Raw genomic sequence first — 27,695 nt, 5'->3', positions numbered from 1 at the left:
TCAGTCTTGAATGTGTTTTGTAGTTCTCTGTGCCTGCTTCCTTAAGCCTTTGTTATATGATCTCCCCACTCCAGAGAAAACATCTATGCTTTGTTCTTTTCCATAAAGAAAGCCCATGTCCAAAACCTGGGAATATTGGTTACAGAAGAGAATTATGTCTTCAGTCTCAGAATGGTTTCTGCCATCTTCCTTGATCATTTAGGTAGAAAACACTGTCCATAGCTCAGACATAATTGTCTTTTGCTTTGCATGGATAAAGTGGCAGTACACAGCTCATTGTATGAATTACTTGGATTCATTTGGATATACACTTAGGATTTATTATGGCTAATGTTGATGTAGCAAACAAGATCATATTAAAAAATATATACATGTAATATGTTGTCATTTTATTTAAATATTTACCATTTCATGTAAAAGTCTGATTATAGGAGTCAAAATGAGCTTACTGTTAGTTCAGTTTTACTAAATTCTTTCCACATTATGTCACATTGCAGGGGATCTTTTCAGCGAAAGTACCAGGTTTATGTTGGTGGTGTTAAGGTGTGGATTTTTTAAACAGATCATACAAACTCTTCTTTAATGTTCTATCTAGTAGAAGGGTTATAGCTGGGTCTACACTACTCCTAGAAACAGCAAGACAAGCAAGGAAATTTTTAATTTCCACTATATAGTTTAGCCTTGAACAGTCTTCATCTAGAAGCAGTACATAAAAAATTGGTCTAAAAACATGATATGGAAGAAAGCAGACAGTTAAAATTATCTGGATCACAAGAATGTTTCTTTTCACTGTTCTGTAAATCAGATGTTTTTGTCCAATGCAAGTGGTTTTTTGTATTTTACTGAGATGCCTGGTAAGAGAATAGTATGACAACGAAACCGTTACAAACAATAGAAAAAAACAAGCTGTAACAAAAGACGCTGCAATCTTTGCAGTAAATTCACCAGCTTCTACCCTCTTGTTATAACATATGGGGAATGTTTCCTTAGGCCTTTCCTGGGCATCATATATTATAGTTGCTACCGTTATGCACATTACAATAAGCCATATAAAGATAGAAAAATATTTAGCAAATTTTGGCTGACAGAACTTTTTAAGTACACGCTTTCTGAAGTTCTCCTTAACTGCTTGAGATTGTTGTGCATCGTTATTTTTCTTCAGTGTTGCATACTGACTCAAAGCAATCGTACATAAAATTATAATTGTAACATACATACAGACATGCGTAATGGTAGTCCCAAGGTGGTACGCTATCCTGCATATTCCAGATTCATATGTCCACTTATGCGCATTTGCAAAATAGGCAGCCAGGAAAGGCATAGCACTGCATATGAGCAAATTTGCAGTGACAAGATTTACCAGATAAATGTACTGTGTTCTTCTTCTGTGTGTTTGCCTTAAAAATATGCAGGCAGCGAGAGTATTTCCAAAACCGCCAGTTGTAAATAAGAAAGAGTAGATGATGGGTAGAGCTACAGTAGTAGCTAATGATGGCTGGAGAACACATGTTGAATTTGTCATTTATGCCGAGTCTTCTTGCATAAATGGTGAAAGCTGAAACACAATTAGAGAAATTATTCCTCTGTAATGTATATCTAGCATCTTTTTTTTTTTTATGATCTTATTTTAACTGTTCTTGCTTTTCAGTGTTACTACTTCCTATCTTTGAAAGAAATTGTGAAGGAAAAATAGTGTTAGCTTATGTCAAAAACAAAGACTTTATGTGCATAGAATCTAATAAAATAAATGAGGAAGTAGAAGGTTTAAGCTAGGGTCTGACAATAATTTATGTGGTCTTGGTGTATTTCTAAATCTCCTAGAACATCTGTAACCTACTTTGGAAACCACTTCTAGACTATTTCAAGTTAAATAAGCAAAAGAAATGCAAAGCATTACTGTAATTGCAGAAATGCAGAGGAGTATCCTGTACCTCTGTTTAAGTAAGAATTAAACTGTACATGATTCTGGGACCTGTCTGGGTGCATTTATTTTGTACTGTTATCAGTATCTAATGTTACTTTGTTTAGAGATCTAATCTTAGAGATACACATTTGGCATGAATGATTTAGTCAGAACATATGAAACAGTTGCTGAAAAATGATGTATTTCCAAGTTCACTCTTCAATTTATTCTCAATTTCCAGACTGTAAGAAATCAAATCTAATTGGTGTTTAAAGTTCTGTACAATTATAGCGCATAAAAATGTGCCTTTCACTTACTAACCTGTAGTGAAGAGAGATTCTCTCGTTCACAAGTTTAGTGAAGTGTATCCAACTTAGCTATTATTCCATACAAAAGCATATGGAAAAAAAGCAGATTTCAAATTTACAGGTTGAGAGTAATTTTTTTTGAAACATCTATAAGCAAATACCAAAGAATATTCTGTGTAACTATGATAGAACACCTATACACCAAGATGATAGATAGATAAATAACAAGAAGTTGTAAAAGTCATATTTAAAAATTATGCCATAGGTCATGTTTGACAACTTGCAAGTTAAACCAAGTTTTTTTGTAGCTGTTGCATCTTTGCCTAAGTCCCACATCAATCATTGAACCAAATTATATTAAATTATTTTATTGCAATGAGTTAAATTCATAAAGTAATTGTTGGATTCAGTTATTTAGAAATCTAATGACCATTTTTGTGTGAACCAACAGATTTTATCTGGTGAAACAAAGAAGTAGCACTTTTAAGCTTACCTATGCAAGCTGCAGGCACCTTCCTTTGGAGAGAGGGAATTTTTGTCTTACGTCCTTTTTATCTCCACTGCTGCAATGAGAAGGATGATATTTAATTCTGGAAAATAGAGTTACGAAAAATGTCTTTGTGACATAGGTAGGTTTTCAGAAAGTGCACTTTTCTTTGGCAGTGTCAGAAGTCAGCTAGGCTTTTAAAGTTCAAGCCAAAAATGTCTGTCAAAAAAAAGTCTTTGCAGTTAGGTCAGGATACAGCTCCATTAGAGAATTAAAAAGAATGAAATACAGAAGAGTGGAAGAATGATTGTAACAGTCCTTTGGCCATGTAGCTATGGCACAGAAATACCTTAAAATACTTTATATGGTTCTTTCCTCCTTTGGGGGGTGGAGGAATTGTTACTGTCATGCTCTTTTAAGACTGCCCACTTCCCAGAATGAAAAAGAAAAGTTGATATTTTATGCGTGAGAACTTATTTTCAGTGCAGTTTAACTGTTTTTCAGTTCCAAGAGTTTTCATGAAGCTGACTCTGTTCCTGAAACCCACCTGCAGTAATAAGAGTGTATCCATGTCATATCCTCGTGCCAGTGACCAAATGAACAGATCGCTTCTGTCTAGTCACATGCTGGATTCTGTGGGAGCAGTTAACAGCTGATGCGTTCTAGGCTTACTAATCATTCAGGAAAACCAACTCAGATTGTGTCCAAGAAATGGTGTTTTACAGAAACCACCCAGAAGGCTACAAAGGATGTTTTCCCTCCTCCGGAAGAAGAGTGTTGATCACAGATGAGTCAAACTCCGCTTAGCTCTGAATTTCCTTCTTTCTGATACATCTGTGGTCGTCAGATACGAGTTTTCAAAAGCCTTAAATAAGTTCCTCTATGAGAACAGAGGAGATACCATAAAAAAACTTCTGCAGTTTTACTAAGGTTCTCGTTGTGTTTGCTTTGCTTCGCATTTAAGCACCCACTGTAAGAATCCAATAATCCACTTTAGTGATCTACTATGGATTTAATTGTTCATTTTTTTGTTGTTGTTCTAAAATGATGGACATGTATTCTGGCCTTTTATTTATACTAAAAAATTGATCTCGTTTAAGATTAAATTTAAGTGAGGGGAACTTGCTGAGAAATACTAGTAATTAGTTCATAATGCTGTAATTAGTTTGCATGCATATTTTAATTTTTGTTCCCGTTAAGCTTAGTTTTACCTTTTCTTTCAACTTTTGAATATATAATTGTGTAAAAATTTGTTTTAATAGAAAGGTTCTTGTATTAATTAAATATCTAATAGTCTCTTAAGCAGTCTTAGAAGTCCTTGTTTTTGTGGTGTTCCATCCAGTTTTAGACACAAGAATAGATATACTAAAATGTGCTAGGGGGAAACCGTGGTCAGATGCCAAAAGGTGCGGTTGCCCAAAGTCAGCAGTTTTTTTATTATTACTCAGTTGGTTATTACCAGTAGCCTGTAGTATTTTTAATTCAGTGATCATAATTCTTGCTATGCGAAGACATAATGCTACTTTTTTTTCTGATCTATTGTATGATAACAGATTAATACAGTGAATTACAGTCTATCAGACTTCATTTTGCAACTGGTTAGTGAGATGGCAACAAAGGAATGGGATATTGTAAGTAAAAAGAAAAACAAAACTATCAGCAACAACAACAAAAAACACCAAAAGTATGTAATTAGTTCAAAACTGTAAGCACCTTTCTCATTCTTTAGGTGGACTATTTCCATCCACCTAACCTATAAATGGTTTATTTTATCTACAATACATTTGATGATACTCAAACAGTCCATGTGCATCTCTTATGCAATTCACTCGTAAGTTCTTCATAATGGTCTTCAATTACTTTCTTCACCTCAATTATTTATATTTTCAGCACTCTTAAACCATGGTTACTTACAATTTAAACTTCTTACTGGATTTTATATGCCAGCAAGCAATATATGTTGCCTTTTGGTGCTGTTTGCAGAAAACCTTTTTTGTGGCTCAAAACTGCAAAGACAAGGAAATTCACAGTGAGGAAACTTATTTCATTTAGCCATTTATAACTCATACCTAACTCTTATTATTTAGTACAACCATATATGACAGAGTGATCCGCATGCAAACCACTTGTCTGCTGCCTCTCCCTTCCATATTCTCAAGATGGTAGAAGACAGCCCAATCAACCTCATCTCCTTGTGCCTGTCACAACCTAGATGGAGAACTGTTCCTGCTGTACAACAGGATATAGAGTAGATTGGCAGCAGCTGCTCCTCATAGGATGGAAGAAGGCAGCAGCCCAGTTACCCTTGGCTCCTGTAGCAGTCCCAGCTCTCTCTGTGCCATGAAAGGCCCAAGAGATGCACTCAGTCTCTGCAGCTTGATGGATGGAAGACAACTGCTAGTATAGGGCACAGAAAGGTGGGTGTCTCTAAATGGATCCACTATGAATGCTAAGAATGAATCATCCTAAAAAAATGTATAGCATACATCAAACATGCAGCAGCCTTTAACTTGAAGTATAATTTCCCGTACTTGGAATTTGATCTATTGGGTGGCTTTTAATACCAGGATAAGTCTCTAAGATGCTTTGACTACTACGTGAGCAATCCATGTTTTCTTTCCAAAAAATAATTTACCAAGTAGCTTGCTTAGAACTTTGACTTTTGGTACTTAGTTTTATTGCACTGTTGGGTTTTGGAGGGTTGTTTTTTGTTTTGTGTGTTTGTTTTTAATTAAACATTAAAACTGAAAGTTTATTGACTGCATAAACTCTAGGAAAAAAGCACTACATGGTATCCGTTTTTAATTGGACATCTAGATCAGGAGAGTTGGTGCAGACCACCATGGTTCCTCCCTGCCTGTTTATCAGCTCTCCTTGACGGCATGACCCGGTGTGTGTCCAGCCCTTCTGACTTGATATGATGAGGATTTTAGCTCTAAGTCAGTATATGTATTTTATATTGTGAGAAATCCTGATCAAAGTGAAGTCCTCTAAGTTCATTTTGAAATCTACTTTACTTGAATCAAGCACTGTACTGAATCAGTGGATATAAAATATTTGGTGGGTCTGAGTTAGATCTCTGTTAGACTGTCTCCTGTTGCTACTAATTAATGATTTACTTTCATCAGCTTAAGAACTGCCCTTGCAGTTCAGCAAAATAGATAAGAGTATTCTTATGTTGTTTGATGAGTTACAAGTGCATGCAATATAAGTTGCATATTTCTAGCAACTACTACTTTGTAGTATTTCTAGCATCCTTAGTGATATAGACATTGGGTTATATTGCACCCATACATCTGATCATTTGGTTGTCACAATATGCAAGGTTAAGTGTTTCACAGCTCTCTAGGTAGTTGTTTTACACACAGAAAACACAAGCTAAACAATGCCTTTAAGCTGGGAAACTTAGCTTGAAGTTGATATTGCCAATAAAAATCATCTTCTAAAATGCTTAGACTTCAGGACTTCAATGCTAAAAACCTTGATTTTTTTTTCCCCTGGTGAAATTCTTTTTGTGGCCTCCAGAGGTCTCCTTTACAATATTTGATTTTTAAAAAGCAGTGACTGCATATTGGTCATGATAATTCTTATTTTTAACTTCCAAAATCAGTTCTTAACATGAGAACTTTAATGATTGTTGTAGTCAAGTAGGTAGCTTTCTCTGTTGTTTTTGTTTTGTTTTTTTGTGTGTTTTTGTGTGTTTTTTGTTTGTTTTGTGTTTTTTTTTTTTTCTTTTTACCATACTGTAATTTGTATTTTTCAAGTCAGATGTTTGTATGTAAGAGCATTTTGGCTTTCCCAGGTGGTTCTTAAGCTTTTGAGGAAATGCAAAAGTAACCAAGCAAAAAATGAAAACCTGAAATATGGTAATAAAGGTGAAATTGGTATTCAAATACCAATAGATAGATTCTGCTGGCTCTAAACTGGGGAGCTTTGTCTACAAAAGGAATTCCTTGCTGATAAACAACATTCCCAGGCCCCTTGGCAAAAGTCTTTTTATGAAGCTTTCAATGTGTTGTTGACCATATGTTAGCATCTTTACCTAGTGGGAGTTTTTGTGGGAGGAAGAGGGAGTATATTTTTCTTTTAAAAGCACATGGTCATTTATATCTGTGCTTAGAGAGTTCTCTGTAGCAGCTGGCCTTGCTTTTTGATAAGATCAAAGGTGTGCAGTCTGTCCCTCTGTATGCAAACTTAAAGGAACCGGGACTCATCATTTACAGACAAAAGCAAGATAACTTCTGAAGGCATCATGTAGCAAATTATATTTTTCTGATATATTTTAAGTAATTGATTCAGTTCATTAAAATATAAACTTAGAAATAAACACTGATTTTCTTTTCTTCCTCATTTTGTTTCTCATTTTGAAGTAGCGTGATACACAATCGGACATTTCTCTACCATTCATGTACTTACATCTATATTTACCACTCTAACTGTGGAGTCTGATTGTAAAGGCTTTTTGCAGCATCATCCCTTACCCCCAGCTATTCCCACCCTTGTGATGTCTGTGAACAACTTTTGTACTAAGGATTTTTCCTACCTATTGCATCTCTAAACAGTGAGTGGTAACAGCTTTGTAGTGCTTTCCCTGTTTTCTTGGATTCCCTCACTAGGGTACCCTCAGTAATTGGGAATTTGTGTAAGGCATGGAAAAAAAGGCTGGCAAAAGTTTCCCAGCCCTACAGAGAATATGTTGAAAATACATTTTGGATTGCTAGGATATTATCAGTGGTTTCTTTTTCTTTGTCTGCTTTATTTGTACTGTTGTACTGTGTACAGCTCCCTCCTGTCCCCCAGATTCTGTATGCACTTTCAGAGAGAGCATAAAACTAAGGTGTCCACATGTGAATTTTCCATTTGGGGGAATAATAATGACTCTTGCTTATTCATCAGTGGTGTAAGTTGCACTTCTCTCTTATGCTTTCATTGACTGATGTTGTGAAAGGTGTTCAATTAAAATTTTCCATGTTGGGTTATAAGTGGTAATTTCGTTCCCTTGTGAAAAATAATGGTTTGCAGGTTAAAAGGGTAATAACAGTGAATTTCAGCGTAGAAACAAAAGTTGGTTACTCAAACCAGGTACATTTGGATATGCTTATAGTTCAAGTTACAAGCTTGTTTCTGGGAAACAGATTTGTTTCTTGGCTTATTTTTCCCATTTATTTTAAGGAATATGTGTATGAGAATGTAGCTATTAATACATTTGTCAAGTCTAAAAAGTATAAAAGTGACTAGCTGGCATGTATGCTTTATATGCATTTTCTTCATATATGTAATTAGTATTTCTTCTAATGAAGAATATGAACTCCTTTTTACATGTTAAAAAGGGTGGCATTTTTGTTTACTGGCTGAAATTTGGGTAATTCTAATTTTGAATAAAGAAGGAAAATAAAGTTCATATGAGTACTATGGAAACGTGTTGAGTTAGTGTGTATTTACAGAAAGAAGAACATAACTGAAGGAATAATCCCAGCGTTTTCTATGATACATAAGTGAATCTGTAAATTGGTGTAAACTGACTGTCTTGCAATTTGTAGCAGTGCTTATCATGTCTTACAGAAATGCCACTGAAACCTGCATGCTATTCTGAGGTTATAACATGTATAAATACAGCATCACAATTGTGTTTGGTGCTAGGAAGTAAAAGAGAAAAAAAAAAAAAAGTGTGATCTGAATTACTTAGCAAGTAATTACTGCAAGTTGGCCCTCATACCACTTAGGTAGCGTTGCTAAGACAAGAAGTAACAAACAGTACAACACTACTGAAGTGACTAATTATATGGTCACTTGAAATTTCATGGTGTATTTTTCAGCAGACCTCTCAAGAGCTTTAGGCTGTTTGCTCTTCAGTAATGCCAGTTTGCAGCACCCAACATTTTGCCCTCAGAAGTTGGGAAAACTGATTTCAGGAAAAAAAATAAATAAATATTAAAACATAGCAAAAGTACCTGCCTTTGCTTTTGGTGCAGTAATCATTGTTTCCTACATGACAGTACTGTCTAGTTTCAGATCTCTTTCTGAGCCAGTCTAAAGCCATCAGACCTTTAACATCTTGAAGGTCTTGAATTTAACCAGTCGTGGAAATCTAAAATGAAGTAGTTTCACTTGTTTGTTTGTTGTTTTTTTTTTGTTTCTTTTGTTTTGTTTTTGTTCTAACTGCTGCTCTCTTAGTATCAGGACTCAGACAAAGAGCATATCATACTTCACATTTCCCCTCTTCCATGCCATAACTGGCATTACAAACTTATTGTGCCCTCTTTCAGGTTTCCATTTCTGAGCCAAAGAGTTGATTTATTTAATGTATTCTGAATAGAATCTGTATCATACAAATTATACAATATCACAGTGATGACTTCTCATTTTTTTTGCTCCTAATTTTAACAATGTCTCTGCTGTTATATTGCTGTTGTGCAGAGAGTTGATGTCTTGCCCTTTTTTTAGGGTTGGCTACTCTGAATAATTGTATATTGTGTGAAAACTTTGTCACCTCCTTACTGTCACTCATTCCAGATTGTATTCAACGTATTTGTAAATTTATCCATTTGCATATTCTTGAGGAATGTCACAAAGAAAAAAGCTATCTACTTTTTAAGCTTTATTTCCAAATTTCAAAGCAAGAATTAACATCTAACATACCAGGTTTCTTTTGAGCCTTTAGTAAGTGATCTTGCTAGAGTCCACTTACACTGTATCGCCTTTATCCCAGAGTTTCTCAGCTCCTCAGAGAGCTCCTCTGCTAGCTTCTCTCTAACAGCACCTCTGTAACTGGTGCATGACTTCCATCAAACAAATCTCTTCGCTTTTCCCTGGGTATCTTATACACCCAAGTTTGACTAACTTTATTTGTAGGTGCTATGGCTTGGCCCAATGCAAACAACTGAACTATAGCTCCTAAAATCTCTAAAATATTTGGGTAACATTTGTTTTTCATTACTCGTGTGCAGTGACTAATGAAAGCGATAGATGATCATCTGTTGAAATGCTTTTGACAACTTGTAGTTTGTGGCATGTGGTCCTAGGAAAGCGTTACTCAGTATTTCTTCTAAGTTATTATTTATTTCTGTAAAAACATCTGTTAATACTGTACGTGGCTTCTGTAGTGCTCCTTCTCTGTAATCTGTAGAGAGTGGCTGTGATGTAGAACCCGCTTAATCAGTGCAAGTACGTATGGGTGTTTAAGGCTTTCCTCTGGAAGAAAGTACTTAACAGCTTTCACTGTTAAAAAAAAAAAGTTAAAAACAAGCCTATATAATAGTATTCACATAACGGACCACAATCATGAACTTGCACTACAGTATTGACATTTTCCTGTTGTCTTTTCATGAATTGCTTACAAAATAAGGTTGTAGTAACCAAGTAAATGTTACACTATTTACCAAAGGATGTCCAGAATACTATTTTTTTTCAGTAGTGCAGAGTCCATGAATTGCAATCCTTTTGATGAAAATTCTGGTTTAAATAGAACACTCTCTTGAAGATTAAGAAACCCTGCCCTTTTTTTGTAAATATATATATATGTGTGTATATATAAAATAAACCACACAGCCTCGTCATTGTACCTGAGTTAACCTGTTTGCATCCACTTGAACCAAATGTTGTGGTTTCACACAGCAGGCAGCTTAGCCCCCACATAACCACTTACACGCTCCCCCGCAGCAGGCTGGGGGAGAGAACTGGGAAGGTAAAAGAGCAAGAATGTGTGGGTTGAGATATAGACAGTTTAACTGAGGGGAAAAAAAAAGCTGCACAAGCAAACCAACACAAAGGATTCATTCACTGCTTCCCATTGGCAGGCAGATGTTTAGCCACTTCCAGGAAAGCAGGGCTTATCGTGTGCAGCTGTTTCTTGGAAGACAAATGCCATCACTCCAAACATCCCCTCTTCTCCTTCTGACCAGTTGGGGCCAGCTGTCCCTGCTGTGTCCCCTCCCAGCTCCTTGGCAGGGCAGCGTGAGAAGCCAAAAAGTCCTTGGCTCTGTGCAAATGCTGCTCTGCAACAACTGAAACATCAGGGTGTTATCAGCATTATTCTCATCCTAAATCCAAAACATAGCACCATGCCAGCTACTATTTAAGAAAAATAATTCTATCCTAGCCGAAACCAGGACACCAAAACTGAAGTAAAATCACATAAAAATTAAACCACAATTATATCTAGGAGAGGTGAATTGTTATGTTTTCTTTGTTCAGTAAGAGTTTTATGAGTAGTTTCTATAAAATCAGAATATTGTACAGGATTAGTAAAAAAAAAAAAAAGAAAGTTTTGACATAGATTAGGTATAAGAAGTCACACAATCCACCAGAGAAGTTACTGAGTCATATTAAAATCAATATCAAAATACTGATCAATATTAAAATCAATATCGAAATCAACCTGAGCAATATTGCTTGTTTGACATAATAGATCCTTATTTTGTAGAGCTACCATCTGGTATGTAATCTGTTCACCTTTCTGGCCTCTCATGCTAGACATTTAAATTGTTCTCTGTATAGGTGCCTCTTTGCATGTCTTTGTGTCTAACAACCACCTTCAGCCCTCTTTTTTTCTATACAACTTTACAGTTTGAAATTCTAGTTTATAAATACATGAACGGGTAAGTAGACTAGTTGACTGACCTTAAGCAAAGGTCAAAGCTGATGCTTCTAATGTGCAAGAGAACTACTTTCTCTCTATATATATATATTTATATATATATTATTTATAATTATATATATATATTCTGCTTTATATGCTCAGTTTGGTGAGCATTTTCCTTGTTGAAATACTCTGGGTAGCTGAAGCCACCAAATTTGTTCAGTTATATAAATATGAAGGAAATCCTAGCTAACTGAAAATACCCGTATGTTTTCTCTCCTTCATGAATTTCTAATTTTCTTAGCCATTGCTACTTTTCCTCAAGTATTCAGTGTCAACATTCATTAAAATGTTGAAAATATAATAAAATGTTTAGGAGGTTTGTATATTTTAACTTTTATATTTAATAAAGCGTGCCTTCTATAATTATAACTGAATTAGTGACAGTCATGTTCTTCACCTCATGTTTAAGCCACATATGTTGCTAAATTCTGAAGTATTTTCATGCAAAAAATAGTTCTGTAAAATGCTGATCTCTTTGAAGCCTATTAAAATCGAGAAGTACATAAAACCTTTAATGATTCGTAAAGCTCTTTTGAATAGGACACATTACTTTCACAAAATTCATCTGCTGTTTACATACACAGATTGCTAATATTTATGTCTATACAGGCGCAAACCACTTTGTAGAAATCTCCTCAAAGAGTTAGTGTTCTACATTAGTCCCACAGAAGGTATCTGAGATAAACTTAAGGACGTTTCCTGTTTTGTTTTCTTGGATAAACAACCGTGGAGTACTTCAGAAAAGTCACTTCTCATTTTCACAAACAGAAGTAAAACTTCTCGTTTTTTAACAGGAAGAATGAGGCAGGATTAGTAGCCATACAGTACTGCATTTGGTGCATCTTGAGTTGATGTCCTAGAGTGACAAAGAGAGAAACTGTTACCCATTTACTTAATCAGATCAGACTTCTTCTTAACAGAACTTGAGTGGGGAGTGGTAGTAGAAAATCGCTCTTGTGTATATTGTCCAAGTTTTATTTCTGAAGTACTTTCCAGCGTTATGCTTGAATCTCCATGAATTCTTCTACAAATAAGTTGGAATACAGTCTTACGGACACTTCTGGACATCAGGAAATACATAACTGGGTCTAAGCAACTGTTAAAAGATGAAAATATGAGCATCACCTCATTGCTTCTGTGAATGATTCCCCTCCAATAACAAGGTGGATTTTGTAACTGTGATGTAATGTAGACAAATCGGAAGATGTGGTATGGAACAAAACAGATGGTGAAAATAATTAGTACAATAAAGGAATTCCTTGCTGTCTGGGTATATTTTGCTGCATTGGGGAAATTAGATCTTCTTCTTGAGATTTTCAGAAGGTTCTTGGCAATTTTAACATATGAAAGTATCAAAAGGAAAAAAACTGTCCAAAAGATTATGACAATAATGTAATTTAAAACTGCTTCTGTCATTGCATTCTTTTTAGTTCGGTAATGAAAGCACATAGTAGAATTTCTGACCTCACTCTTAAAGAAAGATGGTACAACTACTACTAGAAATCCTGTTAGTGCAAGTGCCCACACAGCGCAACAAATATATATACTTTGGGTAGCAGTTATCATTTTAGGACGCCTTACAGACTTAGTTATTTTTACGTAACGATCTAGACTAATGAGTCCCAACAATACTATGCTAATGTACATGTTCATGTAAAATAGAGTTCCAACAATCTTGCATAAAATATGTCCAAACATCCAGGTGTTATTGTTAACGTGGTACAGTATTCGGAAGGGAAGACAGAAGATCAGCAGAAGGTCTGCAATGGCTACATTTAGCAAGTAAACTTGGATGGAATTCCTCTTCTGGTGAATGCACAGGAAAGCAAACAGGGCTATAACATTTCCAGCCAATCCAACAACAAAAATGACAGAGTAAAAAAGTATTAAAGCAAATGACAGCGCATCATCTTCTAAGAAACAGTTGGTGTTGTTTTGAATTTCGGAGGCGTTTGTGGCTAGGTGGGTTTGGTTACTCCAGGAGGCTTTGTGTGGAGGAATGGTCAGTAAGTCAGCTGAAGCTGCAGCCATCATTTATGAGGATTTTCTTAGCTGGTCTGTAAGGATGCAAAGAGAAAATCTAAGAATTAAATCATCATAGGATCACATTTGTGTCTCTGCTTGCTTTGTAGTCTTAGGTATATACATAGTCTTACAAATAAGACAATAAGTAAATAAAGTAAATGCACCAAATTGTACCCAAGTAGAAGGACTTTCAGGCAAATACCATGATATAATGTAATGCTAGAACATTTAGTTCCCTGTTTTTCTTCATGCAAAGTGGGCAAGAACAGATGGTACAGAGTACTCACCCGGATTGCTATTCTTATTATTACATTTTTATTACTATCTTAAATTGTTTTAAAATCAACTACTACGTTTTGTTGAAAAAAATAGAAATTTACATTTTTTTGCTTGATCTGTAAGTACAAATCAAATGTTCTCATGTTATTTTTGTGGGTTTTTTTCTTCTGACACTGAGAAAAAAAATTAAGATGCAATGAAGTGTAAGCATAACTAAGTACTGTCAGTTTGATAAAATACATAAAAATACATGTATATTAAGTCAATTCTAAACTCAATGCTATTGATTTTAGGTAAGTACCCAATGCCTTGCTTGTTAGTCACTGGTTTTCATTCAGAAAAGCAATTGCCATTTGATGTTTATTTGGCCATGTAATCTGTTGTAACACTGTGAGTCAGCACTGTTACGTTAGCTTCTTTTTAATAACTCATATTTTCATTTAAATGTACGTATTTTTTCCTTTTGTTGCAAGTTCATAAATCAAGATTGTGCAAGGAAACTAATTTTAGCTTGAAAACTACATTATGCAGTAACAGATTGTTTTCACATCTTTCCTTATTTTCATAAAGTTTTTAATTTCACTGAGCTTATTTTTCACCAGGAAGGTACAGTCTAAAAGATAAAAATCAGCTTTGACCAAAGAAAGAAAGCTCCCTCCCAAAAGAAAAAAAAAAGAAAAAAAAAAAAAAAAAAAAAAAAAAAGTGGTTAGCACAGCGGAATAGCAAAGAACTGTTTAGAGACTTATGACTATTAATAATATAATTTTTTTCCTTGATTTGTACGCCACAGTGGTAAAAATTTGGTGTTTGCAGCAACAAGCTTCTGTTCTCTCAATCTCAAAAGAACTGCAAAATTGTTTTTGGTATTCAGAGCAGATGTCTCCAACAACAGTAGGAAAAAAAAAAAAAAAAACACTTTACCATATACACAAATTTAAAATAGTTTTTTATTTGCATGGTTGGTCTTAAAAATGCAAATTTGCATTTAAATGTGTGATATAGCTATGGTAGCATTTTAGGCAAAGTGCATAGTAAAAGCTGATGTACATACAGAATCTGAATTATTGAGAAGGCGGTAAAATATTTTAGTATTTCATGTTGGCTGATCTTAAAATTGCATTAAATATGGGCAATATGTTGGCAGTTTTAAAATTACTGCTGTCTTTTCATATTTTCATTTAGTAAGGTATGAGCTAGAAGTAATTTTGAAAGTTGTTTCTGGTTAAAAAGAATGCAGTACCTTCAAATACGTGGTAAAATCTATATATTGTTTTAAAATCTTATGTCTGTTGCTTATCTGTAAAAATGCTTCACATCATGAATTGCATAGTTAATTTACATATTTTAGGTGAATGAGAGATGGAAAAAAGCAGTTACACTGCAGATACATCAGAAACATAAGTTTTGTTATCTGTAAGCAGGCATGCACACCAGCTGTAATTACAGATGAATTAAAGTCTGAAGGCTGGTAGTGCCTTTGTAATTAAGAGACATTTCAATAGTAATTTGTTTTAGTGTATCTTAAGTATAAAAGAAGCCACTTACCATTTCTGTTTTAAGAGCTTCTGCTGATTTTGAAAACCACTGCTGAAGACAGGGAGGAGTAACATGCATGTCCTCTTATTAGAAAGCCAGAGTACCAGCTTCTCTATGAAAGTATGAAAATCAGCTGACACAGTGCAATTAGCAACAAGGGGAAGTTTTAACTAGTGTTGCAACTGTTGTGTTTATTTGAAGGTATTTTTAACTAACAAAACTCAGTTTATTGAAAAGATTGATTTTGTTGTTAATTTGGGTTTTTCTGGGAGAGCTTCTATCTTAAAGTTTTCTGTGAATTGGAGATTTGGATTTTTTTTTCAGAGAAAGTTTATTTCTGGTGATTAATGCCAGTGTCTTCCTTTTTGAAAAGCCATTATGTTGGTACAGCATGGAAATAGTATTGCTTCTTAAAGTTTTATGTGTAAGGTAAAGAGAAATCAACACCATAGTGAAGTGGCACATTTTCCTTTGTTGGTGTAGACCTTATCCATCTGCCTTCCCTCCTTGCTTGGAGTGAGAAATCTGAGGTTCATTTTTTTCACTCAAAGTGGCAGTGGTGATAGAATGTGAAAGTGTGCAGCTTCACAGTTTCAATAAGGCAGAAGTATAATAAAACACCTGGAGATAATACCACCTGGTAACATTATTTTAAATAGGATGTAAGGGGTTGAAGATCATGTTTATAAATTGCAAATTTTAAAATTGGTTCTAGAAGTACTATTAAAATAAGGTAGCCTGAATTTAATGATAACTCAAGAATGTTGTCTCAGTATTCCCCTTAGTATTTGAAATAAAAATTTGCATGTTAACATTCTTAATATATCATCTGTCTAGGAATCAGGCTTGTTTGGGACTGGGTTTCAGTTAGACTTGCAAACAGGCTCTGCAGTCTTCCTTGAAGCTACTTGCTCTCATACAATTACAGCTTTCCAAAGAGAAATGGATGGTTACAGATGATTTCTTAGGTAGTCAGATTGAGCCCCTTGTAGTACCTTTGCAATAGTCTGGCTCAAAGGTCTAAAATGGTTATTTTCCTTTTAAAGATACCCATCTAAGACCATACAACATGTCTGGAGTGTTATTTTTATTTTCATCACATGTTTTTATTGGAATACCCTTGCTGCTAGTTAGCTACTAGGTAGTACAAATACTTGGGACAGTGATCACCTGAAGTTGTTCTGTGCTTGTTTTTATGCCTTTTGAGTCCTCCTCAAGACCCAGCTGAACTAGACAAAATAGAGCCAAGCTTGTTGTTTTCCAGTTTTGCAGAAAAAAATTTGATGTTACTATGTTATCATAATTCCATCCTGATAATTAATAGGACCAAAATGTGTAAGCGCAGGTATTTATAGTTATGTCACAAAATCTGATTACCATGCTATACCAAGAAGTAAATAGAGCTCTTGTAGAGTTTAGGGATATGGTTTAGTGGGGACTGCTAGCGTTAGGTCAGAGGTTGGACTCGATGATCTTGAGGTCTCTTCCAACCTAGAAATTCTGTGATTCTGTGATTCTGTGAAATGATAAGTATCAAAGGTAACAACAGGTCATGACTCTCTGTGAGTATATAGGTGAGACTATGGGTAAGCTGAGCTTTTTCAGTCTTCTGATATGATAATTATATCCTTCAAAGTCTGATATAGTAAGCTTGGCTTTGAGTATTAGAGAACTGTGGGTGTCATACAAAATGGTCCTCAACCTAAATTAAAACCATACAATACAGGTAGTGCACAAAATAGTATAGAAAGAATTTGCATGTGGATTGTTCCACTCTTTGCTTGGTCATCCATACAGGGAAGTTGTAATTCCGCTGTTTCAGATTTGAGCAGTTTAGTTTGCCCCCAAAAGCAATTTAACCTTAGATCCTCTGTGTGGTAAGCAGCTTTGTTCTCTCAGGTTCCTTGCAGGAGGACGAGTGTACAAGAAAATCTAACTTAGGGCAGCACATACTTGTCTTGTGAGAAAAGAAGGAAAATACTGAAAGAATGTAGGGCATCCTATTTTGAGTTCCTAGTTTTTTAATTTAAGCAGTAACATTTCCTCAAGAAGAGGTGTACAGATCTGATATCCTTTTAAATAATACAGTTGACTGTGCAAAGGGTAGCTCTGAGTAAATGTAGGAAGTTGATCGATGTTAATTGCAGTAGTTGGGCTATGTGTATTAAATACTAAATTGCATTTTGGTAGATTTTGTCAGTATGTTGCTTCCTCCCACAACAGTCACTATCCTTCCAAATAGTCACATAGTACTATTCTTTTTTTACATGTTATACCTCACTATTATTAGTGGAAAGACTGTAGAAAATCAAAGGTACGGATGACTGTGCATGGAATACAGTTTAGAAACCTAACCAGTTTTATCATCACTTACTAGAAGCATCACAGGGATGTTACGTTTCTTTCCTGCAGCTGGAAAGTGATTAGTGACTTCTATGATTAAGGCTCAAAGCAAGTTTTATGTTCTCTGTAAGAAACCCACTGTGTCACAGGGCAGGATGTTTTTGTTGTGAAGCTAGAACAGGGTAAGGCATAAGGTAAAAATAAAAAGCAATACTAAGAAAGAAGTTATCAGCATTCATTTTTATCTTCATTTTATAGTGATTTCAGTTTGTGTTCCTTGTGAGTTCCATTATGTCATGAAAGGGTTTTACTATGCTTGGTACAAGTGAAAAGAAAACCAATGAAGAGAGAGCAGCTTGTGCCAAAAATATTGGAAATGAAGAATTTCTTTTAAAAATACATTTTTTTTATCTAGCTTCTGTTTGCAAATATTTGAAAGTAAGTTCTAAGGTGCAAATTGTATGTTTTGAAATAATATAATAATTTGCTTTTTCATTGTTTTTGTTTTCAGCCACACTGTGTACTGCTTGCCTCAAAAGAAAATTCAGCCCCAGTAAAGCTTGGTGGCTTCGGGGTAGCAATTCAATTAGGAGAGTCTGGGCTAGTTGCTGGAGGTAAGAAACTGTCCTTCAAAGTTATATAATATTATGCATGTTCTGCTGCAGAGTTCTGTGCTTCCTATGCAGCCTGGCCTGCAAAACTAGGGCTCAAAAATAATCTTTCACTAAAGACTTTGCTAACATAATATATGCATGCAGCTGATCTGAACTGCTAGTAGAACGTACTACGTTGTTGTGTGTACATTTACTGAGTAGTAAATCCCTCTAAATGTTACTCAACAATGGCTTACGCTGTTTTTACCAAAATAAAAATGAAAAATGAAAAGATTTTTCCATTTTAGTACAATCCTTGACATAGTTAGTCCATGCTTGACAAAGCACACAAAATATAGATGCTGTCAAGAGTAAAATGTATATCAAAGCAATTGACTAAGGGTTTAGTACAGCATCCTTAATGCTCCCATATGTTTCTTAAGCAGTTTCTGCCAGAACGCTACACTGTTTAATAGCAAAATTTTACTAGCTTCCATGTGTAATTCTTTCCTGTTTTAATATTTCATTGTAATTATTGCGTAAGACATCAATATCTTGATGATGTATATTTTTTGACTAAGTGTGTTTTGTTTTTTGTGAATTTTATTTCCTCTAGCTGCCTTCCATATTGGTCCAGACAATAGGGTTATGCTTTAATCAGCCTGCACAGATGAAGGAAGACCCAATCAGTTTTCTGGTATTTTCATTACCAGAGTAGGAGACCACAACAAAGGCTTTTATTAATTTTGCTTTTTTTTTTCTTCAAAAGGGAGTAACTTCCTTTCAATACATCTCAGTACCTTCTTCAAAAACTCACATTTCCATATCTAATTGCTTTAAAGATCTGTGTCAATTTGGCTTTTATGTGACCTTTAACATGAAAAGCAAATCCAATTTAAGCATATCAGCACTTCCATTCTCTTCCAGTAATTAATAATACTGTGGATATTTTTTGTTACCTACAGGCCTAGATATGTCTTTTCTAAGAAAATACCCATTCAGTTAAGCTAAGTTTTTTCCTAAATAAGAAGCTCATTTCTTTCTTTGCTTTTGCCACGTTTCTCAAATTATATCTTAGCCACTGCATTTTTTAATGATAGTTCCTACAGTTTTGTTTATGATTCTCTCATTTTTCTTCTTTGTGTTCTCTCTGAACAACTTCATCCATTTTTTCTGTTGCAGTTACTCTTCTGGAGCTAATCAGATACATCGTACTTACTTTCAGACTACTAGCTGTCTCACAAGAAACCTGAAGTTCAGCTTGGAAAAAAAATCCTTCATTTTCCCCAAAATTCATCGTGCCCTTCCTTTCCTGTTACCATTCACTGTTCTGCAGTCCCATTCATCATTCATGTGCTCAACCTCCTTGCAGCTGCCAGTGCTGGCCTGGCCCTTCCTTTCCTATGTAAATGTTTTAAGTTCTTTTTAGTTCTGTTTGCAGTACTTACAGAAGCTTTTTCTTTTCTTTTCTTTTTTCATAAGCCTCATCAGTATAACATTTCTCTGTTAGTTATCTTTTGCCTGTGATGTGTCTCAGTCTCTGCCATATCATTATGCCTTTATATCTTTCTTTCCTCTTTCTCAACTGTCACTTTCAATTTGTAATCTTTGCATCAGCACTTGTTACCTTCAGCTTCAAATTCTTCACACTTTCAGGGATACTTAGAGTATTTCCACTTCATTTATATACCATATAATGTCTCAATTCTACTACTTATTTCAAGTTTTCTCCTTCACAGACTCCTTATCTCTTTCTTCTGATCTTCCATTCCAGTCCTTGTACCTCAAACTACATCTTGCAGTTCTTTTCCCTTCCAGAGTCCTTTCTGAAGGCATATTACTAGACACTCCCCTACACAGCACTTGCAAGATTTTATTTCTTCAACTTTACAGTATCATTCCATATGTAAAGGTTAATGGTACTGTCTGTACTGGCCTATCGATTTCTTTTAAGAAATTGTCTACATAACTGTTTAAGTTTTTATTACGCCCTACATATAAATTCTGTTTTGTAGTAATAATAATAAAAAAATAGATCTTATTTGTCAATTTTCTCCTGAATGAAATAGAAATTGTCCTTACAGATAAGATTATGTGCAGTAAAATAACCAACATGCTTATGTTTGCATTCTTTTTCACATTTGTAGGTTTTAAAAAAATTGATTCTGCTTAACATAGTCAATTATTTCACCTCTAGCATGGCATTTCCCTTATTTAGTGGTTGTTTTCAGCCATAATACATCATAAAATAAATTCTTACTTAAATAAAAGTTGTTATGGCATTAAGCTTCTCTTATTGACCCTAAAAACCAGTGTGCTCCTAACCTGTTTTGGTTTTAAGTACACCTTAAAACTTTTACAGTACTGGAAATACACTGTCTTATATGTACAGGAAGTACAATATTTACTAATCTTTCTGGATCTAAGTAATATGTATTACTAAAATATCTTAGAAGAATATATTCATTACTAATGTAAATTTCTAATGTAAATTCCTATGTAAATGATTCTAGTGTTCAAAAATAGAAGAGCTTTTATCTTTCCTTATTTTATGTTGCTTGGAGTATGCTTGTATGTTGCTTTATATTCTAAGCCAGAAAAATAGATAGCTTTCCCTTAGAAAAAGCATGTCCCTGATAAAAGTAATGTAACAGTAGTGATGTTCACCTGATAGGACTCTTCCCTTATTCTTGCATACAAAACTCAGCCATTAGCAAAAGCTCTTTAGTATCCGTGCTGGTCACTCTATTCTGTGGTAATATTTTTCTTCTAAAATAGGAGCTGCTGTATCTAAAACATTTAGCAGTTACCAGTGTTTAAACTTTTTTCTTTCATGCATTTGTGCCATTTTGCTTACCTTTTTATATTGATACATCTGTGCCTGACAGGCCCAGATTGTGTGTTGCCCAGGAAAACACAAATAGGATGGAATTTGCTCCCTCAGTTTCTGCTAAGCCTACTGTCTAGGAACAGCTTTGCTTTATTTATCACTGTGGCATTATTTTTTGAACTTAACAAAACACGGCTTTCTTTCGGTGTGCCTAAATTTTGAGGGAAAAAAAAAAAAAAAATGGGGATTTTTGTAATACAGCTAGTTCCAGCTTATATTGAAAATAAACTGGTCCCAGTCTTTTGACATAAGTGAAAAATCAAGTTTCTCATGATAACAAGATGACATCATACTATAAGTCACTAGTGAAGATGCTTAGAATAGATTTTAGGAACATGATAGATGAATAACTAACAACCCGGTGGAGTTTTATTTTTAATAAAGTTAATTTCTGTTAAGCAACTACTCAAAAAAAAAAATGAACATAGCTGTAACTCATTTTCCATAAGACCAAAAGGGAAAAATGTAAGGAAATACTTTTTATTCCACTATATTTGCCTATAAGCTACAGTACAATGAATAAGAATTATGAGTTACAGGAAACTGTTTTCATGAACTATCAGTCTCTGAAGGCCTCTTTTACTTGCAGTTCTTATGACCAGATTTAGAAAATAATGCTAATGTGTATTCATTTGGAGCATTCATGTAGGTATCTTAAGATGGAACATCCTAATTTGTAACTGAAACTCTTCTGTGAGACAGGCTGTAGACAGGAAGCAGTCCGTGTTTGCATGGTGATGATGCAATGGGAGTAGTGGAACCTGAGAGGTCAGTGAGTTAGTAGAGCAGTCTTGTATTACGATCTCTGTCTTCTTGCATGGGCAATTTTGCTTTCAGAAAATGGTATGAGTCGTCACAATGCTTTCTGAAATGATCATAGAATCATAAAATATCCTGAGATGAAAAGGGCTCACAATGATCACTGAGTCCAACTCCTGGCTTCATACAGGACCACCCAAAAAGCAGACCATGTGTCTGAGAGCCTTGTCCAAACGCTCCTTGAACTCCAGCAGCTCGGTGCTGTGACCACATCCCTGGGGAGCCTGTCCCAGTGCCCAACCATCCTCTGGGTGCAGAACCTTTTCCTGACACCCAGCCTGACCCTCCCCGGTGCCAGCTTCAATAAATGTGTCATCAGGTTTGGCAGACAGCAAATAGCATTTATGCTTATTCTCAGGATTTGTAGCTAGTATGTGGGATAAGAGTCAGAAGAAGCTTCAGTGGTGCCCAGTGCCAGGACAAGAGGCAGTGGGCACAAAGTGGAGCCCAGGAGGCTCCCCCTGAGCAGCAGGCAGCACTTCTGTGCTGTGCGGGTGAGGAGCCCTGGCACAGGCTGCCCAGAGAGCTGTGGGGGCTCCTCCTTGGGGACCTCCAAAAGCCACCTGGGCACAGCCCTGGGCAGCCTGCTCTGGGTGGCCCTGCTTGGGCAGGTGGCCTCCAGGGGTCCCTGCAAGCCTCAGCCATGCTGTGAAACAAAAGCCATTGAATCCGCAAGTGCTATTTCCTGCACTTAATTTTCTCCCAGCTTCACCTAGCAGAAAATAATGTAACTGCTTAGACCTAAATGGTATGAGGTTCTGAACTAGCTGTTAAGTCTTGTTTATTGATGGACAGTTGACCTATTTTTACTTTTTTCTATTAGCAGCAAAATGTTGCTGCTAATCCAGTCCAGTTTTGATTTTTATGTACTATAAGTTAGCTCCCCTAAGTTCCTTCAGAATCACGTAGTATCTTCAGTGATCCTAACAAAACCACATAGATGGAAAACATCTAGTATGTTCTTAAGCACATAAATCTTAGAGCACACAAATACCAAGTGTTCTTGGTTCTTTGTCACCTGGCCTTCTACTACAAAAGCTACTACAAAAATAGCAAAGGAAGGCATTACCATAAATTTCCCTGCAAATAAGACCATGAAATTTGGGAGAAAATCTCTTTTAAGTTCTTTATTTTTGTTTTGTTCCCATTCATGTAAAATAATCTTCTTGGTGGTTTTCTATACACCAGTTTAAAATTGTATTTTTGGATTTTTTTTTATGCTATCTAGCTTTTTTTTTTTTTCCATCTCATCATCAGTGTCTGAATTATACAGTAAATCTTAATTTTTTTTCCCAAGGACAGGTAAAATGTTTGTAAACTGAGGTCCTGCACTAGTATTCTTCTTTCACTTAAGTGGAAGTGTTTCGTTCCTCTGCAAAACAATAACACCATTTCACTATGTTTGATTTTATTTTATTTTTTGAAAACAAAAACGATTGAGATGCTTCAAATCTTTGTCTTCAATAGATTATGTTTTATTTAAAGGATACAGCTGTGGTTTACTGTGTCAGAAATTCCACTTCACATCTAGGTTGATTTGAGAGGACTTACAGGAGGCTAATGTGTTTAAAAGTCAGCTCAGGTTTACTTCCCACATCATAGTATTATGGCTGAAAAGGCCAGTGAACCAATTATTATAATTTTTCTGGCTGCCGTGTAATCTTTGTGTATTCATTTCTCAACACTAATATTCAGGTGTCCAGTTGTCTACTGACACATCTTTTAAAATAGATTTTCTTCAGACAATCTTCTGTGCTGAGGCTGAATTCCCTGTTTGTTTTTTTTAATCCACTCATCTTCTCCCTACATCTGCTTTAAACATCTCTATTGTCTGGAGTAATGTGGAAAGGAATTAAAAGTTATAAAGTACGATTTATCTGATGTGTGTGATTCTTCAATTCCTTCCACATTATTCTGGACATCCCACTCTTTTAGAAACTTCTTAATTTAAGAACATATTTCATATTACACTATTGTGAGAGGTCAGATGGTGATGTTTATTAGTACCTCACATTTTTTTCCTAAAAATTATTTGTTCCAGTTGTTTCCTAATACATCGTTCAGATACTACTGCTGTTGAAAGACTCTCCTTCTGATATCTTGGTCATCAATCCCCTGCCTTAGGGATGACAAAATCTGATTGGGTCTCTCTATATACTCTTCTTCTTGTGGAAAGCATAGCCCTATTGTCTGGAATAATATGGAAAGAGTCATAGAAACTAAATTATCAAAGGTAAGTCAAAATTTATCTTTAGTGCTTGTAAATGGTATCAGATTGACAACATCTGAAGACTGAAGCTCTGTTTATCCACAGAAAAAAAGATCAGCAAAATTAGCAATTTTATAAGTTTCCACACTACTAATATGCCTCAAAACTGACAGGTCAGAAAGCTTGTCTGTAGAACTAAGATGTCCGATGTCTGTGACCATTCAGGCATTAAGCACTTCCTGAGACAGCATACACTTTGCAACATGCATTTGCAAAGAATTGGATGGGGGCAAGTATCACATTGAACAGGTGCCACTGATGCATCTTCATGTAATGATTTTCAGTTAATGCTATTCTAGAACTCTTAAGGAGAACTTAGAAGCAGACAGGGAGCAAATCGATTTCCAGTCTTTTGAAAGGTTTCTTCTCACATACAACTGAAAATCATGTGTGTGTGCATGCATGCAATATTTATGCAAATATAGTGATGTTATTTTGCAAGGGCAGTCATTAGAATGTGTCTTATGAGTGCTCTTGTATCTAGAAGAAAAAAAGACCTGTGGCAGGCAGAAGATACCTTTTAAAGGGAAAATGCCTTTGCTTGCTGTTCTGTCTCACTCCACCTCCAAAAAAATGCAAAGGTGTTGCAAAAACACCAAAGAAAATGCAAAAGTTTCTGAAATATTTTAAAACACTCAAACTGTTTTGAACAATATTAAAGTTTTACACTGTATATATATAGAGTGCAAATTTTCTGCTTGGTAATTATCAGCAAGAGTGATAGCTGGCCTAAAGAGCATTGAGTATCCATGATTTTACAACCTTTGTTGTCTGTAGATTTAGTTTATGCTGTTACTGACAGTCACCTTACAGATCTTGTAGTTGCAACACAGGAAAAATAATATCTATGTGAGTTCATACTCCATTCATTTTGCTGAGCTAAGTGCAGTACTCCTTGCTCAGATAAGTTTCTAGAATAACCTCAAAGTCATCATTTCCTCTTTTGCTGACCCCAGTGTAGTAGCTAGTTGTCATGGAGATGACAGCTGCCCCAGAAATTAGCTTTTTTAATAGTGTTTCAAACATCTTTGTGTATATATATATATACAAACACACACACACATATGTATGCATTTTTCTTCTGCTTGACTGGACATTTCAGATCTCAACCAGTCAAGTTTCTGCTCATTCTGGGCTTGCTCTTTCATAGAGACGTAACTGTGGTCTGCCCACATGACTAAATTATCAGGATCTTGTAATCTGCATTAGAAAGGCTGCAAAACCAAATCATTTTGTGATTATTTTCACTACTTATAATCTAGCAGTAGTATATGACTATATTTTATTAGATTAGCCTGGCCTTTTGTCTCATTTCATTTGCGTTTATGTAGTTCTCATCTTAAATTTGAAGTGAGTATTAATATTTAGTAGTACTGATTTTTCAGCATGCTGTTAAGTAGCATCATTTTAAAAATAGTTACAGCAGCAGTCTGTTGGGTTCTTACACAGCTGCGTAAAATTTTACCTATTACCTTGCCAGTCTAGTCCTTCTGCTTAACATCAAGCACTTCATTAATGTGGATTTTTATGGTATTCTGGTTTTGAACAAGGGCAACAAAGATCCAGTTTTTCTACCTGTGATCCAAGTTCTTTAACTTCCAAGACAGGAGAAAGAAGATTTGGGATGGTCTCTTAACTTAAGCTTCTCCCAGAGTTTGTCTTTAAGAGCTCATGTGTTCTAAATAATGTGCAGCCTCACGTGCTGGTGACATAACACTGAATGGCCCCAAGATAAAGCAAAATAGGAAGCCTGAGATAACAAGGTTATAATTTTTCCAATATCCGATAGAAATTAGGAAATAAATCTCAAGAAGCCGTTGTGTTTTTCTTGTTCTGTTAGAAATAATATGTGGAAAAATATTGTAATATGGTGAAGGCTGTTGATAATGAATATTGGAAGGGTGCAGCATAAAAATGCATGTTGTGTTTTGTCTGCAATTTTGTTAAGTGTACTGTTGCAAGCTGTGTTTGCACCTTGTTCATATTCAGTAGTTAGGTAAGTATTTTTGTATTTCCTAGTGCTATAGTCCAGAAGAGAAATAGAGGGAGGAAAGGAAATCTAAAAAATGTTGTCTAATATCAGGACACTGCTTTCAAACTTTAGGGAAGCTGATTAATGCTCCATTTCAAGCAAGTATTCTGTTCTGCATATATTTTCAAGTAAACATGAATAATGAAGGATTTTTCTTGCTTATTGATTTCTGCAAAGTCATTTTAACTTGAAACGTTATTTGCTTAAGAGAAAAAGGAAAAAAAATTACTTCTCATACACTCTTGACACTGTAGATTACTTATTTTATACAGCCTGTGATTAATTCAGGTACGGTGATGCTCAATATATGAAAACCAGAAATTAAAAGATTGAAAGGAGCAAGCTGCAACTTCGATTCTTGTTAAAAAAATCATCTTATTTTGCCCCATTTCATCAGTATTCTGTACATCAACACCAGCACAGCCACGTGGTTGCCCTTGGCTAAGGGCCAGACTCCCACTGGTCACTCATACATACACACATAACTCTTCCTTCTCATCAGGACAAGGACAGAAAATACAGAATGGCAGACTGCTTACCAGTTACCATCACAGGCAAAACAGACTTGACTGGGAGAAAATCAGTTTAATTTATTGCCAATTCAAATAGGTAGGGGCAACGGGAAAGACAAAAATTAAATCACCTCCCTCCTTCTCCTTCCCAGGCTCCTGACACCCCACCCTGAGCAGCAGCGGGGACTGGGGTCAGTCCATAGCGGTTCCCCTCTGCTGCTCCTTTCTCCACACACTTTTCCCCAGCTCTAGCTTCAGTCCTTCAGGATAAGCCTGCTCCTCTGTGGGTCCTCCACAGGCTGCAGGGTGGGTATCTGCTCCACTATGATCTCCTGCAGGAGCTGCAGGGGTTGAACCTCTGCTCTAGTGTCTGGAGCACCTTCAGCCTCTCTGACCTCGGTGTCTCCAGGGCTGTTCCTCACACATTTTCCCCCACTCCTCACACTGCTGTGCTGCATTTTGCCCTTAAATATGCTTTCCCAGAGGCACCACCAGCTTGGCTGACTGCCTCAACTTCAGCCAGCAGTGAGCCCATCTTGGAGCCAGCTCCTACAGGCCATGTGCAGCATGGGCCAGCTCCTGCTGCTTCTCACAGAGGCCACCCCTACAGCCCCCATTGACAGAACCTCAGCACCTGCACCCAGTAATGCTGTTATATTGCTTACATAGCATGTGTTGCTGTTAAATATGCTATTTTACAACACAGGAGAAAATGTAGGAGGACCAGTAACTCTTTGCCAAGGACTCGTTTTCCTCAGAACAAGATGTACTCTTGGTAGGCCTTCTGTCTGTAGGCCTGTAGTATGAATGCCCAGCAGACACAAGTATGCTGGCAAAAAAAAAGAAACCACAAAATTAGGTCCACTTCTCTGACAATACATAGTAATTTTTTTAATATGTTCACCTCTGCAGTGCTTATTTCCTAATAACACAAGGTCCCAAGCTGAGAGTGGTGGCATGTAATTACTGTAAACACACATTAAATCAACTTCGGTATCACTTAGTATTTAGGTTGCTTGGTTTCATTATCTACTTGATCCAGACAACTGTTTCTCCC

The 27,695-nt window shown here is 35.8% G+C and overlaps 2 protein-coding genes across 10 annotated transcripts in view; one reads left to right on the top strand and one right to left on the bottom strand.

The window, feature by feature from the left end:
* CASK (calcium/calmodulin dependent serine protein kinase) overlaps positions 1-27,695 on the top strand; it is a 214,501-nt gene that overhangs the window by 103,694 nt on the left and 83,112 nt on the right. For 8 of the 9 annotated variants that reach the window (XM_084505700.1, XM_084505704.1, XM_084505702.1 and 5 more), the window contains exon 6: positions 18,035-18,137. In XM_084505700.1, the coding sequence (XP_084361826.1) occupies positions 18,035-18,137 (103 nt within the window). Of the gene's footprint in view, positions 1-18,034; positions 18,138-23,896; positions 24,059-27,695 lie in introns of those variants that run through there. The other variant, XM_084505707.1, reaches the window with a different exon arrangement.
* LOC311429622 (putative G-protein coupled receptor 34) lies at positions 299-15,320 on the bottom strand. The gene is made up of 6 exons (XM_084505711.1): positions 15,190-15,320; positions 10,261-13,396; positions 4,613-4,704; positions 3,246-3,668; positions 2,705-2,774; positions 299-1,555 (listed from the first exon to the last, which is right to left on the bottom strand). Exon 2 carries the CDS (start codon positions 13,371-13,373, stop codon positions 12,228-12,230), a length of 1,146 nt encoding a protein of 381 aa, XP_084361837.1. The 5' UTR covers positions 13,374-13,396; positions 15,190-15,320; the 3' UTR covers positions 299-1,555; positions 2,705-2,774; positions 3,246-3,668; positions 4,613-4,704; positions 10,261-12,227.

This window comes from Aythya ferina (assembly GCF_964211825.1).
Source record: "Aythya ferina genome assembly, chromosome: 1".
Taxonomy (NCBI): domain Eukaryota; kingdom Metazoa; phylum Chordata; class Aves; order Anseriformes; family Anatidae; genus Aythya; species Aythya ferina.
This window is presented reverse-complemented; position numbering and strand designations above follow the sequence as displayed.

What these genes read in the sequence shown, in the direction of transcription:
- LOC311429622 (XM_084505711.1), bottom strand. Translation starts at nt 13,373, where the DNA reads ATGATGGCTGCAGCTTCAGCTGACTTACTGACCATTCCTCCACACAAA.